The following is a 15,884-nucleotide window of genomic DNA, read 5'->3' as shown; positions in this document are numbered from 1 at the left end:
CCACTACAACTTACATTAGGTTTTATTTCTCAAAGTAAATGTTGAGGAGTGGTTAGGACATTTAAGAGTTGAGGTTATGGGTCTCCATCCACAGGAGGGATTAATGTAGTTTCCCTAGAGTTGTTATAAATGCAAGTTTGGCTTTCTGTCTCTTGCTTCCTCTCTAGCCACGTGCCCTGCCTTTGCACGGGCTTACTTGCCCTCGTGCTATAAGGCCATCGTTGGAACCTGGGAAGACGCCAGTGCCTGCTCTTGGGCTTCCGGGACCACGAGGCAAAATAAACCTTTTCTGTTTTAAATTACCAAATGGATAATAGAAAATGGATTAAGACCAACTTTCTCCCTTCTCTTATGACATTGGGATTCAACTTGAGAACAAAATACCATCGGTTTAAAAATGCAGGTCCAAGTCTATTCGTTATGTGGTAACAGGAGCATGAAGGATTCATAAACCAAGTGACAATCCCTCTGTTAAAGCTGACATTCATTTATTGATATTCATTATCTTCCGCCAAACCAGCACCAATTCTAGATATCCATGGTCAGCTCTTCTCCTCGTCTGGGGTTCCTAACCTGGAGAATCTTTGAAGTTGCTGGTGCCTGTTCTTGGTTCTATCTGAGCAGAGATGTCCCAGGTCCTTTCCAGGGGAACAGGTGGGTACCATCTTGCAAAGTACCAGGCTATTGTAGTAGATGATTGTGGTAGCCAGGACAAGAGAGCTCTTGTGTTAACAAGGGGGAAAGAGTTGCTTCTGTCTACCAGAAGATTTAGAAAGATTTTGGATTGAACATGTGCAAAGGTATCTATTTCAGTTTACAACGTTCAACAATTTCTCCATCAGAGCTCTGAGTTGGACACAAGACACCTACATGGCTGTACATTCGGCCTCCTTTATAGTTCTGCCATGATTAACTCAAATCCTGAGTTTAATTTTCAATACAGTCTGTCTTGTGAATTTCAAGAGTACCCTCAAGAGTTTTGCACACATAGCTTAAGTTAGAAAACAGCTTCCCTAAGCTTGTCATTTCATCTTTACAAGTCTTCCACTTAACCAATCCCCCATTTTTTTACGATTACCATTTCTCTCACATTGAGCAACCCAGTAGCCATAAAGCTTGATTCCATAAAGCTTTGCTTTCTGACTTCATCCTAATTAGCTTCAGATGAATCTTTAGTTCTGTCATTTATGATCCTACTTACCTTCAGCAGTGGCGCCCTGACCACTTATAAGCTGATGGGAAATCCAACTCCGACATCTCATCTTGAAGCCCTGCATTTGGTGTCACTTTTGGTACAACTGTCCCTGTTCCTTAGGAGACTGAGCATGAAGCAAGGTTTACTTGCCATGATGGTTTATCTTGGTTGTCTTCCTGACTAAATCAAGAGATGCCTGGAAAGTTAATGAAGAACCCCTCTGGATATGTCTGCGAGGGTGTCCTCAGAGGTGACTGATCCGTGTGCCACCCAACTGAGTGGGGAAGACCCACCCTGAATGTGGGCAGCACCATCCAATAGGTTTGGGCCCAGATGGAATAAAAAGTGGAAGATGGGAGCTCATGGGGGGGGGGGGAATTTTTGCTGCTGCCTTGCCAGCAGACATCAGATTCCAGATTTTCCAGTCTTTGAACACAGATTTGCACCAGCAGCTCTCTGTGGGGATTGCAGGCCTTCAGCTTGGACTGGAACTGCACAATTGGACCTGCTTGTTCTGAGGTTTTTAGCTTCTTGGACTGAATCTCTACCAGTTTTTCCGGGCTCTCCAGCCACTGTAGACCCACCCAGTCTCTGGTTGTATGAGGCAACCTAACAAAGCCCCTCCAGTAATTATGTATACATTCCAGGGGTTTTGTTCCGCTGGAGAACCTGGCTTACACACTTGTTGACATTTTATTGAGGGATAAAATTGGGAGGGGGGCAAAGGAAATGGGGTAGTAGGGAGGGGAGCAAGCACAAAGTTGTGGATTACCAGGCTGGCCACACATCAGAAGAAAACATTGCCAATTGCTCAATCACTTACTGGACACCTGACAGTCAGCTGGGTCTCCTGGTTTTCTGTGGCTAACTTTTCCCCCCCAAAGTTTAACTACCTTGCGTTTCAGAGTGGAGCTGCCAGCTGGCTTCTCTAAGCAGATCCCCTGTGACATGTATATGGTTCACCAACTATACCCAGAAAAGGTGAGAGGAGCCAGCACTTCCCTAGGTTCTGCTGTGGCATGAGGGACCTGGGACCCAGCTTGGTCTTCACCCTAACAGAGACAGTAACATTCCAGTTTCAAGCAGGCCAGGAAGATGAGGGCCAGGGGACTCTCGAGAGGTGCATGGGTACACAGAGGTCCAGTAGAGGAATATGGGAGACCAGAGTACGTCCTGCAGGCTCAGCAGGTACAATGCCTGCCCAAGCTTGCCAGTGTTGACCCTCTAATTGGGAGCTAGTGCTTCTGAATCCCAGCAGGGCTGCTGTGTGCCTCCAGCTATGTTACAAACATATACGAGCTTCCCAAATGGGGCACTTGCCTGTATCGCACTGAGTCATGAGACCTGAATTAAAATCTGAGGAAAGCAATTATTTTCCAGGGGCATGGCTCTAGGTATACACTGAGGGACTGCCGTCCTATCTAAAGATACAGTAGGTCCCAGTCTGAGGAACGCACTGGCTTAAGCTGGGAAGGCGTGGGAACACCGGTGTCACCGGAACTCAGCTAACCAATCGTGGCTCCATTTTGTGCTTCTTTCTCTTTCTCCAAACTGTGGATGAGTCACCCGGGAATCCCCTCCCCCACCATTTCTTCCCATCCCTCCTCTCTGACAGCGAACCGATCTGTTTTGGTCACTGATTTCTTCCCAGCATCCAGTGCTCAGACTGTCTTCTGACAGGTGCCCAGGCACACTGCTTATAAAATGAATAAGTGAGTGAATGAATAAACGACTGGGTATGTGTGCCGACGGCATTTAAACGCTTTAAATGCCCCCCTCTCAGCCCTGGTCACCTTGTCCTGGAAGCTTTTATCCTTTCTCTCCATGGTCTCCATTCCTCAGTCCTCTTCTTTCAGTGCAGGCCCCTTTCCCACACCCATGGAAAGCCAGAGAACCCCATTACCCCTACCGCCCCCCTCCCCAGAAATGGGAGGAAGGGACCATGTCTCATTCTCATTTGTCCCTCAGGATCTCCCCGGAGAAGGTGCAGGTCCGCAGAGTCTACGGAGAAGAGTGCTGCGTCCCGGGTCTCTGACAGGAAGAGGTTACTAAGACATCCCTCTGAAAGCTGGTTTGCAGAACGAACAGTTCACAGAGTGCAGGTTTACACGAGGTGGCCCAGGGGTGCCCTGGAGACTGAGGACAGGTACTAAGTAAACGCTTCTTTGATGAATGAGCTGAGATCTGTCTCTGCACCGCGTCCTAAGCTCCTGGTACTCTAGGCCAGCTAAACACAGGACGGTCCAGGTCTTGGGCGGCCTCACTGGAAGCCCCTCCCCCCACTCGTAGCCACCCCACAATCAAAGCGCTTGCAAAGTGCTTTTTCCAGACCAGAGCACCCGCGCCGGTCTGCGGAGCTGCTTTGGAAGCCAGGAGCAGCTTGTCTGCGGGAGACGTAACCCGGCTCTTTCTGGAACAACCGACTTGTTGATAATCTTGCCTCAAAGAGGAGTTTGCGGATGTTTAGAAACAGCGGTGGTGGAAAGATCCTCCCCAGGGCCATCGCTGCTCCCTCCGGGGAGGCGGCGCAGCGGTGGAGGAGTGGCCCCACGGCGGGGGCTGCAAAGCGGAGGGAAGACAAAGTGCGCGGCCTCAGAGCGGCGCCTGCACGTGACAGCCCTGGGGCCGGTGGAGTCTCAGAGCAAAGGTGGGGGAGGGGTCTCTACGAGTCAGCCCGACACCTTCTCGCAGTCTCAGGATAAACTTGGGGGAAAGCACAAGCAAGGCTCAAGATCCCCAGAACTAGGAGTCCTGGGCCTCCAGGTGGATAAATAAATTATTAAGCGCCCAATACACAATAGCCTCGCTAGATGGAGTCGAGGAATCACTGCAGCGGCGCTGGCGGCGGCGGCGGCGGGGAGCGCGGGCGGGAGGCGGGCGAGGCTCTGGCTCCGCTCACGTCTGTTTTCCTTTTTCGTGCATTATTTATTTCATCTCCGTCCGCGGCCCTGCTGCTCGAGCAGGAGCTCCGGGAAAACGCCTCTCGCCGCTGCCTCCGGCCGGCCGGCCTAAAGCGCACGTAGAGCTCCGCACCCCGCGCCCAGGGCAGCCGCGGGGCGCCAACGGGAAGGGCGGGGACCTCGGCGGGTCGGGGAGCGGCCGCGGGCTCCTGCGAGGCTCGCACAGCCGGCTCCAGGCGGCAGAAGGAGACTTTCCCCGCCCTCCGGCTCCGCCTCGGTAACGGCCCGAGCTCCGGGCGCGGGGTGCCTCCTCTCCCGCCCCGCGCGCCACCAGGCGCAGCTCAGAGCCACAGCGCCCTGCGCCCCGTGCGAGCGCGGCGCGCCCGGGGCCGGAGCTCAGCAGTCCTGGAGGCCCAGGGAGAGCGCAAACTTTTGCTTCAGTGCCCGGCGCTCCTCCGCGACATGTGAAGCCCCCAAGCGCCAGCGCAGCTGCCAGGGTGAGAACCGAGGCCCCGCCTAGGGGGCGGGGGACTGGGGAGGCGGCTGGCTTTAAATGGGGGCTGTCCGGGCGGCTGGAGAACAGAGCTGCTGCCGGGGCGAATCGCTGACCTCTCTTCTCCTGGTGAGGATTGGTTGGGGCCGCCGCCAGACGAGGTGGCGTGCGGCATCGGAGGGGCGCGGGCGGAGGTGGAGGCGTGCAGGGAAACCCACGCTCAGAAGTGGGAGAACCGGGCTCCGGGGGGCAAACGCGAGTGCTCGCGGGGGTGCAATTGTTGCGGTGTGCGCAGTGAGGCCAGGGGCGCAGAGAGGGTGCACGCCACGAGTGTTTTCATGGTGTTGTGCATGCAGGGTCAGCGAGTGAGCAAGCGGGCAGGAGTCGGTGAGTGTGCACAGGGGATCAGTGGGTGTGTTGCGCAGAGTGAGTGGTTCCCGCCACGTTTGCGTGTGCTCCTATGGCACTTGAGTTGTGCGTGGTCGTTTCTGCGGGACATGGGGGTTCAGTAAGTGTTCTATGCTGCTTTTGGAAGAGGTGTGCCTGGGGCAAAGAGTGCCCGCAGTATCCTGGGCTTTGCGCCAGGATAGGGTGTGAGTTCTGGGATGCACGGAGAGTCAGTGAGTGTGCAAACTGGAGTGTAGCTGTAGGCTAGGATTACAAAAGTCCCCTGGAGTGCGGGGCGTACCCTCCTGAGCTGGACTGGTAGGTGTGCTGGTGTGCGGCGGCGATGGTGCCCGCGTGTGACCGGCTGACTTGAGCCTTGTTCCCTTGGCAGTTCGCCCCATCAGTGGGCGCCGTGGGCCGAGATGCTCCTCCGGGACCTGGTACTGCGCCGTGGCTGTCGCTGGCCCTCGCTGCTGCTGCACTGCGCGCTCCATCCGCTCTGGGGCTTCGTACAGGTGAGCAGAGAAGAGAGCTGCGCGGGCTAGGAGTCCTCCGGGGAGCTTCACTTCTGAGACCCTGGCTCCCGCTCCAATAGGGCCTGGGGAGAGCTCAGAAAAAGAAAAGCTGGTAGGATTCTCCATGCTCTGGCCTCGAAAAGATAAAGCCCAGAAAGAGACTTCTTTTGTGTCCCAAGGCCTGCAGGACAGGGCCATGGCATAGAAAAGAGCTTAGGGATAGTGGTCTCTGTTGGTAACATGTTACTGGGGAAATCTAAGGACCAAGAAAACAAACTTAAAAAATGATACCAAGAATGTGTGTTCTTTACTTTCCACTAGATTCCATTGCTAAACTTCAAATTAGCTGAACTGCTCCTCAACACAGGAGGGGGTCGTGTTTCTTGCAGATAGCAGAGCCCAGGATGTAGACAGATAATGCAAGATAATGCATGTGGCCACACGTAGAATAGAAGGCCCTGTCTATTGATCGGGACTGCCTGAAGATGAATTCCTTATTCTAGGGCCCCAGAGGGAGAGGCCAGGAAGCCACCAACTGACATTACCTCCTAGAGCCAAGTGAGGGTTAGATGGGGTGCTTGCTTCCTCGCATTGCTCAGGATGTTTATAGTCTATGGTACAGTACACAGGCAATAGGTGGCTGTTGGTGTCTGCTCTGAGTTGTGTGCCCTGCTTCTGCTCTTCACTAGCGGGTGGACCTTGGGCAACCTACTTAACCTCTCTGAGCCTTGGTTTCTTCTTGACCATGTGTGTATAAGTACTTGATAAGACCAAGGAAGTGAGGGTTCCTCAGTGCTGTGCCTGACCCATGCTAAACTATCGGTGGCTCTTGCTGCTATTAGATGACTAATAGAAATGATGTCCTTCCCTCTGGCCTGTGGGGTCACCCATCAGTCGCCATGGCCTAACAGCTTTGAGCTATGAGAACTGTCACCATGAGGGGTACTGAAGGACCCTTCCTTGGGTAGCTGCAGATTCATGTTCTGCTGTTGGTACTCTGCGGGAGGAGAGTTGGGGACTCTTCTGATAGTGACAGAGCAAAGAAAGAATGGGTGACACTACTCTCCAGTTTCCTGTGGTCTGAAAGCTACCCTAAATGACAGGACCCTGCTGGGACCTGGCATGGTCAGTCTTGCTCGGATGGTGGCCTGGGAACTAGGGCTTTGAACTGGCATCTCCCACCACCAGTCCTCTCTTACCTCTAACAATTATTTTCCTTTCAAAGCTGACAGCTTTGTTTAGTGTGTGAAACAGCACTAATAAGACTCAGCTGTGTCGCTTTTAAACATTTTGGTGTTTGGGACCAGTTTCCCTTGTTCAACTTTTAGCTGACCCTCGGATGTGAAACTCATTTGATTTTTATATTTATTTGTTGCAGTTTTCTCTCTTCTTAAGACTTTTTCAGCTAGCATGGAGAATAGGCGATGATGCTATGTCTGTGTTAAGACTAGAACTCTACTGTGTGTGTTAGCAGAACCTATAAAAGACCTATTTTCACCCTGCCTCATGGCCCTCAAAAGGAATAATTTTGTAAAAGCAGCACAGGTTTTTTTAAGTGTCCTTAAGCCAGGCAGTACTTACCCAGGCGTGTGTGTGTGTGTGTGTGTGTGTGTGTGTGTGTGTGTGTACTGTTACTCAACACCAATCATTTTTCATGAAAATCAATTAGGAAAAGAATCTGCCAGATAAATAGAATGGGTAAAATCTTGGCTTGAGGCTCTGGAAAAATTAATTTACAAATGACAGGGACAGAGAACCCAGGGGTAAGGTGTTTTGGAATGAATGGATCTGGTTTTCAGGCAGGAGAGCTGAATCCAGGGAAAGGCAGGAGGGAAGAGAAAGAAAGGGAGCGCACAAGGCCATGCGCTTCTCTTTAAACAGACGGAATAAAATCTGTCATGTCACAGGAGTTTCTTAAACATACAAACAAGCCCAGAGCTATCTGAGCTTCCACGAGTGCTTTGCCAGAAGACTTCTCCAGCGGTAAACATCTAGGTGGATGGGGCCGCTGCAACAAAGTCTTATGATTCGTGGGGGTCACTGCTGAGGCAAGAGAGCTGGGGTCCCCAGACCACCGGGTTCCTCCCTTGCAATCAGCCTTGAAGCCTTTAGCTCTGCTAGATGATAAGGGACTTAATCCCTGAAGTCAGGTGACACTTAAATTGCCAGAAGGGTTGGTGGGGGCATCCCCTAGCTGTTCCCCGTTTTGCTTTAATGTGCTTGGAACTGAGATTTTGTGCTTTTCTGATTTAGGGTTCTTGTAAGTTCACTTCAGTTGATTGTTTCTTCCTTTCTTTTTTTTGCAAGGGAAGAGGATGACAGGCTGGCAAATTTATTAGGTGTGACAGGAGTGTGTCTCATCAAGTTACTGGGGTGCTGGCCTGTCTCCATAAAGGATGCCAGAAACCATCATCTTTGTGGTTTCCCATCTGAAGCAGCTGCCAGAGAGACAGGCTGGGGCTGACCTGATGGATCTCTGCGTGCTCATGAGCAGCTACCAGACCCAAGTGAGGCCAAAGCCTCCCATAGTGGGTCACTACCGCTGCGATTTTTGTTTTTTGGTTTTTTTTTGTACCAGGGATCGAACTCACAACCTAGCACTTGCCAGGCAGGCACTTAAACCACTGAGCTAAATCCCCGGCCCTAGCACTTCTTATTTATTGAGTGTTTACTAGGCACCCACTCCACAGGTCCAGTGTTACCTGCAAGTATCTTAGTGGTCCCTGCCCTTGTGGCATTGATAATCTGGCCCGAGGGAGGTCCTTACACAAGGGATCACAGCAAGAGAGCTCAGTAGGAGCATGTGGCTGGAGTCTGAGAACCCGCAGCGGAGATGACATGAAGTTTGAGGAATCATGATGCAAAACGGGGAGCAGCCTCCAGGGAGCGGGGGGACTCCTGTTTTAGGCCCTAACAGTGTCCATCGCAGATTGGACTTGATCCCAAGTTCCATGGAGACTTGGTATGAAGGGACAGGGAACACCATCCCAGATAGACAGGCACTTCAGACACCTCAGCCCTGCTTCATCACAAAAGATGGTTTTCAGGAGGGAGCAAAGAGATTAGGGATGCTTAGGTGAGTTACCAAATGAAAATGTGGGAGACCTGGTTAGTTCTGAATTTCAAGTAAACCGCTGGTTATTTCTGTAGCATGTCTACTCCATAGATGTTGAGGACATTTTTACATTAGAAAGTCATCTGTTGTTTATCTGAAATGTGAATTTTATCTGGAAACCCTAGATGAGAGGCAAGCGCTACCCAGTATAGATCTAATGAGGGCCTGGTTAGGACAGCACAGGGAACTGAGGGAAGTAATGGGCCCAAACCCATTTGGAGGTGGTGCTCACTGGATTTGAAGGCTCTGCTGATTGGCTATGAGTGGGGTGGTAGTTAGGAAAGAGGCTGCTGATTTGGGGAACTGGTAGCCTTAAAACACCGTGATTCCCAGACCACAGTGACAAGTACCAGGTCCAGGGGGCTCCAGGACCTACCTGTGTCCTCTCTGCAGCCACAACAGAGGCAGAACTCTGGCCCCCAGAGAAGGCCACAGCCCAGGGCAGGCAGGCAGGTGATGGAAGCAGTGATGCCAGCTGTCATTTGTGGGGTTTCAGCAAGTCCCTGATCTCGTGGGCCTCAGGCTTTCTCAGTCAAGTCCAGCTAAGAGCAGGGGATGTAGCAGGAAGTTTCTTCTTGCAAGAATTCCCAAGACAGAAACTGATGAAACTAGGAGCTGAGATAATCTCCCCACCTCTGAGGGCTCCTCTCTGCTGGTTGAAATTTACCACTGTCAATGAGCAGAACCCCGAAGTAAAGCCAGAGTTGGAGAATGGGGCAGATCCCATGTTCCTAACATACCTTTCCACTGAGACCAGCTACCAGGTGCTGGGCAACTTTGTTCTCGACTGATCCCTCATCCTAGTCCTGTGTGCTAATAAGTCTCCCTTCTTGGCTGTCCTCATGGAGAAATGAGGTATGTTCCCGAGGCTGACACTCATGAGGGCTCGACAGGTTACTTGTTCACCAAAGACTTACCTACCTGATGCCCCAAGACACCCACAACTTAAGCTGGGGAGACAGAGAGAAAGAAGCAGCAGGGAAGTCACCAAAGTGAGGAAACATCCTTGAGTGGGTGGGCCTAACTTGGGTCTCATGGGGTTCAGCGTGGCCTACCCTGATTGGTGGAGAGTTTGGTTATGCATGATGGATAAATGGAAACTCAGCAGTCATAGGCTTGAGCTGGACCAAACAATCAGAAACTCCAGTGTGGTCCTAGTGGACAAAGAAGGGTGAGCCAGCCCAGACTGGGTCCTTCTGAGGGGGGTTAGGTAAGTGGGTGCACTCACCCACCACACAGGGCTTCCTAGGAGAGCAGGGACCCGAAGATGTTAAAAACACAGTGCCCTTCTTCCTTCTCCTCCTCCAGCCTTGAAACTTGGCCCCGATTTTCCTGCCTGTCTTGTCTCATATTAAACACTCTTCTCCATCTGTGCCCATGTATCCTCTCCCAAAAATAGGGCATTGTGTGGGGCCAGGTTAAACAAACACGCTCCTCTTGGTCTTGCTCACGTCAGTTGGGCCTTGGAGACCTGGGGAAAGTAATTGCTTTGGCCCTGGCCCGGCCTGGCCTGGAGATCACACACTCACTTCATAGAGCACAGTGGGAAGCAGCCTGGGCAGACAGCTGTGGGAACCTGAAGCTTCCCAGCAAATCAGAGTCAGGGAAGGCTGCAGTCTGGAGGACGCAGGCCTGATGCAGGGGGCGCTGGGGAGGAGCTGGTGGAATCAGCCTGATGTGTAAGGGGTTAATCATCTCCTTCCACTAACGAAGAAAAGGTTCACCATCTGGGGATGTGCTCTTCCTTCCGAGAGAAAGTTTGACAGGCGGGCAGTGGTCCCTGACGAGGTTGTGAGTTGAAGCCTGTTGGCCGCTTAGGTACTAAGTTTGGGTTGTAAATCAGTTGATCTCCCCAATGGACATCACCTGCTGTCACCCCAATGGACATCACCTGGCCTCTTCAGCTCAACCATGTGCTCTGGGAGCTCCCCGGCCTTGCCACCCACACAGTGAAGGGACTCAGAATATCACTCTGCTGAGGCAGGCTGCACACGGTCGCAGGGACATTGGGGTTCTGAGTTTCTCCTCCCTTGGAGGTGACAGTCAGGGTATTAACCTTGACCATCACTGAGGTGAGAGTGACCACCAGGTCCCCCCTGGGTGCCTTGAAATCAGCTTTTTTCCTGGGACAGGCACAAAACTCTGGACTTGTGGCCTCACAGCCGTCTGCATAGGCAGGGACACTGTCAGTCACTCTACACCAGTGGTCCTCACACAGGCTTTCTCAGATTTCACCTGGAGGCTGAATCCAAATACTGAGGCCCAGCCCCACCTGAAAAAGTCTGATTGACTGGCTTGCGGGTAAGGCTCAGGGGACACTATTCATTAAAGAGCAGCCAGGACTAAGAAGCTTTGGTTGAGCTCAGCTCCTACCTGCGACCCTTCCTGGCTTACAGATGAGGAGACCTAGACTAATGCCAGGAAACACCAGGCCAGGGTGCCTGAGGTGTGGGTTCCACTCCAGCTTTTGATATCCATTCACCAAATGTGTGAATGCTAGGTGCTCTATACCATACATGCTGGTTATAATAGTGGGTGGCAGGGGTGAGGGGGCTGACGCTTGGCTCTGCCCTTATAGAGCTTGCAGGTACATGGCAAAGGCAGGTAGGATGCACATAGTCACCAACAGATTTCTGCCCCCACAGATGGAAGCTGGTGCTGGGGGGAGCCTAAAAGAAGAGTTGGTAAGGGAGATACGATCTGGAGGAGGTGACAGCACCCCAAGTGAGCTGAGTAGTAGAATATGAAGGGGGGAAGGATGGGAGAACTTCCCAGGCACTGGCACAGTGTGTGCAAAGGCCAGGGTCCAGGAACTGAAAGGAGAACATGAGGGCAGAACAGAGGTTGCAGGAGCGTGGGATGAGGCAGGGCGGTTGCTGAGGTCACCCTGCATGGGACTGTGGGCCGTGCAGCCCCGAGCAGTGGGGAGGAGCTTGGCGGTTACTGGAGAATTGGAGGGGGATGTTTCCCACAAGGCCACTCAGGCACTGCACAGACAGCACGGACAGGTGGCTCTGTCCCTTGATCCTGTAAGACAGAGGAGTAGGGGTCTGGCTGCTCTCCAAGCTAGAGGGACCTTACCCTAGAGTGATCACAGCAACATGGCAGGAACTTGGACTGCAGAAAAAGCCAGGGCCTGGCCCTGTCCTGTTGCAAGGAAGATGGGAGATGGCTGGGCTTAGGCTGCTGCAGAGTTAAACTGAATAATGCTGTCAGTATTCAGCTGTGACACCCCTGTGCTCCAGGAGCACCACGCTTGCCTGGGCCTCAGTTTCCTCTTTTGCACCATGAGGAAATGCTGCAGGTTAACTTGCAATAACCTTTATTACTGTCCAGGTCACCTACCCAGAGTCCCAAAGCCAAAGCCAGTTCTTGGCAGAGCTCGGAATAAAACCTTGGTTGGTCTCACGCAAGCTGCCAGCTTCCTGTAGCATCATTCCCTTGGCATGGTCTATCCTGCCTGCCTTGGTTCTGGGGAAGAATCCCGAGTCCCAGCCTAATGGCTTTGGGGTGGGCCCATTTCAGCTTCCAGCTGCCTTGCTTTCCCCTGCATCTCTTGGGTGTGCTCATGTCTGCAGGTGACGCACGGTGAGCCCCAGAAGTCCTGCTCCAAGGTGACTGACAGCTGCCAACACATCTGCCAGTGCCGGCCCCCACCCCCGCTCCCCCCACCACCCCCGCCGCCACCACCTCCCAGACTCCTCTCTGCCCCAGGTAGGTAAAACCTCACTCTTCTGGGGGGAGGAGGAGGAGGGTGACTGTGTTTTCCTGGCCCAGGAAGATCCAGTTAGCAGGGCCGAGGACAGCCCTGCCTCCTTTGTAATTTTCCACTGGCCGAGCGGGAGGGAAGCCAAGGCCCAACTTTTCCCTGCAGTCTGCAAAACGCCTTTCCCACAGCACGCTCCCTCGAGAGGGAGGAGGATATTTCTCCATCGGTTAATCGGATAAAAGTCAATCTTCGTTTGATGAGTGACCCGGCCTGCATTGTTCCGAAGGCCAGACCTTTAAAAGGGGCAGCCACTGGGCACTGTCTTAAACAGCCCACCCACACACACGGTTTTAGTTCTTAATTCTAATTCATGTCTAGGAAGCAGTTTGTACAGAACCGAAGGCCGGCTCTGGGAGCCAAGTTACATGGGTGCCTTTCAGCCACTTGTACCCGGTTCTGCTCAGACTTCTTTCGACTTGTGTCTTCTCTGGATGATTGCATCTCTGAACAATCTGATTGCCTGGTCATTCAAACAAAGGAGCATTTCTTGAGCTACAAATAGCCTCAGCCCTGACCTATGCCCGGTGAAGTCTTCTGCTTATAATCGCTGGTTAATAAGGTCTCTGAAAGGAGAGTCTGTTTTAGATGGATCCCTTACATCTTGGCTGGTAGGACGCCATGACCACGTCCCATTCTCCTTTATTAACCGCATCTTTATGGAATCGTTTGGGGTGTATTTTAAATAACCTTGGCAAGGCTTATTCCCAGCCTATGTTTCCAGCCTCTTTGTTTTTTCTTTTTCTGTTTTGCAGTACAGGGGATTATACACAGGTCCTTCACACTGAGCTATACCCCCAGCTCTTTCTTGATTTTTTGATTATTTGTTTGTTTGTCTGTTTGTCTGGGAGAGGATCATACGAAGTCACTAAATGGCCCAGGCTAGGCTCGAACTCGCCGTCCTTCTACCTCAGCCTCAGTGAGTGCTGGGCTTACACGACTGTGTTTCAGTCAGCAATGCAGTGTTTGGAGCCACCTTTGCAGTTTGTGTGAATTTCCCCATTTTACCTGTCAGGCCCCTCCCTATCTCCATCCTAACCTGGCACCCCGGGGCCCTGTGCGTCTCAGAGTGTGGCCCTGGTTATACACAAAGCTTCCCTGGCCCACTTCAAGTCTCCTGAGTCACACTCTGTGGGGTGGGGCTTGAGAATTAAGGTAGCAAGCTCTGAGATGATTCAGATGCAGGAAGAGGTGGAGGGCTTAGGTGTAGCAGGTCCTTGCTCTGGGTGTGCACCAGATCCTTCTGTCCCAGGATGCTCTCTGCTGATGGAATCCCCAGGTCCATGTCTTGGGACTCAGCCCAGGCACCTGCTCTGCATATCACTCCTTTCTGCCTTACAATTGCATCTCTTCCCACTCTCTGGGCTTGTACCTCGTGGATCGCCATCTCCCAGCAGGTTCCTCCAATTCCTCTTCTACTGACTGAGCACCTGGACCCCACAGGGGAGAAGGACGATTCCCATCTTCTGGGATCTCTCAGCCTCACGGGAAGGGCTTCTTGTCAGCAACCTACAAAAGGTGGACTGAGAGAACAAAGAAATTGTTGGCAGGGGCACTGGAAATATCCCAGGAGTGAAACAAAAGAATAACCCCAGTAAATAACGTCGTCTTGAATCTTTAAGGATAAACAAGACTATCGCAGGTTGAGAAGGAAGCTGCATGGAAGGGGCATCCGGGCAGAAAGGGCACCATGACAAAGGCTTGACTCTGTGAGACCCGTTTAGGGGTCACAAGTCCTTCAGCTCTTTGTCTTCACTCATTTTCTGTTGCTATAAAAGAATACCTGAGACTGGATTCTTTAGAAAGGAAAAAGGGTTATTTTGGCTCACAGTTCAGGAGGCTAGAAAATACATGGTTGAGAAACAATGTCACCTAAGGGCCTCATGCCATTTTGTGACATGGCAAAAAAGAAAACAAAACAAAGTAAGAAAGGACAGATCATGCAAGCATGTTCAGAAGAGTGGGACAAGGGGCACCGGACTGACCTGCCTTGGTGGTAACTAATCTATTCCTCAGAGAATGAATCCAGGCTCATGAGAAAGACATCAGTCCCTCTGCAAGGTTCCACTTCCCAGCACACTGCCAGGGGGAACTAAGCTTCACATGAGTTTCAGTGAGACGGACTATAGCCACAGCCTAGCAAGGCTTCGAGGGGTGACCTTGGACAGATCTTCAGGGCTCTAGGGAAGTGGCCGAGCCAGTTACATTTCATCCTGAAAGTTGCTGCTTATCAACAGCCTACAGCCAAGTGTCTCCTCTCATTTCCCTTATTTATTTTCTTTACATAGATCATGTTTCATGTATGTAAATTAATTTCCAAAAACTTTAATAAAACTAAAGAAAGGAGCAACTAGTAACACTCGTTCAAATCAAAGTTACTCACAAAATTATATGCAAGGAGAGCAAACCAATCCTCTAAACTGGCATTCTGTGGAAAATTCTGAGCTCAATGCTTCCTCTGTGTATTAAGTAGGAAGAGAAGCAAGTGGCAGGGAAGGGTCAAGGCCGTAGTGACATGGAACTGAGACTTTAAAGCAATCAGAAGGTTTGGGAGAGAAACAAACACGCATGCTTCTTGTCATAGGTTTTGTTAGTCAATTTTCCATTACTATAATGAAATACCTGAGATAATATCCCAATAAGAGAAAAGGTTTATTTTGACTCACAGCTCCATGGTCATTTGGCCCTGTTGCTTTCGGGCTGTGATGGCCCAGAACCTGTGGTGGGCGTGCATGGTGGCAGAGACCTGTTCACTTCATGGCAGCCAGGAAGCAAAGAGAGACACCAGAAGCGGCAGGGATCCCAGTACCCTCCACAGACACACTTCCGGTGTCCTAATTAGATTCCACCTCCTAGGGGACCAAGTCTGGGGGAACATTAAGATCCAAACCTCAGAAAGTTTCATTATGTGTGAGTGCTGAGTTGCTGCTGCATTTAGCATCAGCTCATTTACCTGCAGGGACCTGGGCAGGGATGAGCCCGCAGAGATGTTAAGTAATGTGGAAACGGCTTCCATCATCCTTTTGGAGAGCTCAACATTGACAGTGCGGAAGCTGGGTTGCAGTTCATCTGCCAGCCAGACAGCAGTGGGGTCTCGAGAAAATACAAGCCCCAGGGCACCCCTGAGCCCAAAGGAGGAGAGGCCAGAGTGCTCCCCGGGAAGGGGAGGATAAAGGTTGAGCTCTGGACCTCAGGTGCTTCTGGATGAGAAGAGAGCTGACGTGTTTTGATACCGTGGCAGGACTTTTTAAAATTATGAATGAAAAATTGTGTCTTGGAGCAACTTAAGTTATACAAAAGTTAGGGAGAGACATGTTAGGTTTTTGGCTCCTGGGTCAGGATATTTCAGCAGCAGATCTGCTGGATCCATGATCTTAAATCATGGTGGTTTGGGGTCTAGCTCTCTCCTTTCTTCTCTCTCGCTCTCTCTCTCTGTCTCTCTCCCTGTGTCTCTCTCATTTCTCCTGGGTTGCCTTTTCTTTCACACTGACCTGTGGTTCCCAAATTCCCACT

The 15,884-nt window shown here is 51.5% G+C and overlaps 1 protein-coding gene across 4 annotated transcripts in view; it reads left to right on the top strand.

The window, feature by feature from the left end:
- The first annotated feature begins 3,180 nt into the window (after window positions 1–3,180).
- Window positions 3,181–15,884, top strand: part of Prima1 (proline rich membrane anchor 1) — a 52,269-nt gene continuing 39,565 nt past the window's right edge. The window contains exons 1-3 of one of the 4 annotated variants that reach the window (XR_010044957.1): window positions 3,181–4,592; window positions 5,367–5,490; window positions 12,184–12,319. Coding sequence is in view for 3 of the 4 variants with exons in the window: in XM_063241353.1 (XP_063097423.1) it covers window positions 5,398–5,490; window positions 12,184–12,319 (229 nt within the window). In the remaining variant the exon portion in view is untranslated. The other 3 variants (XM_063241353.1, XM_063241354.1, XM_063241355.1) reach the window with 3 other exon arrangements.

The sequence above is a fragment of the Cavia porcellus genome, unplaced genomic scaffold (assembly GCF_034190915.1).
Source record: "Cavia porcellus strain 051 isolate PalLab524CR breed Dunkin Hartley unplaced genomic scaffold, mCavPor4.1 scaffold_31, whole genome shotgun sequence".
In the NCBI taxonomy this organism is placed as follows: domain Eukaryota; kingdom Metazoa; phylum Chordata; class Mammalia; order Rodentia; family Caviidae; genus Cavia; species Cavia porcellus.
This window is presented reverse-complemented; position numbering and strand designations above follow the sequence as displayed.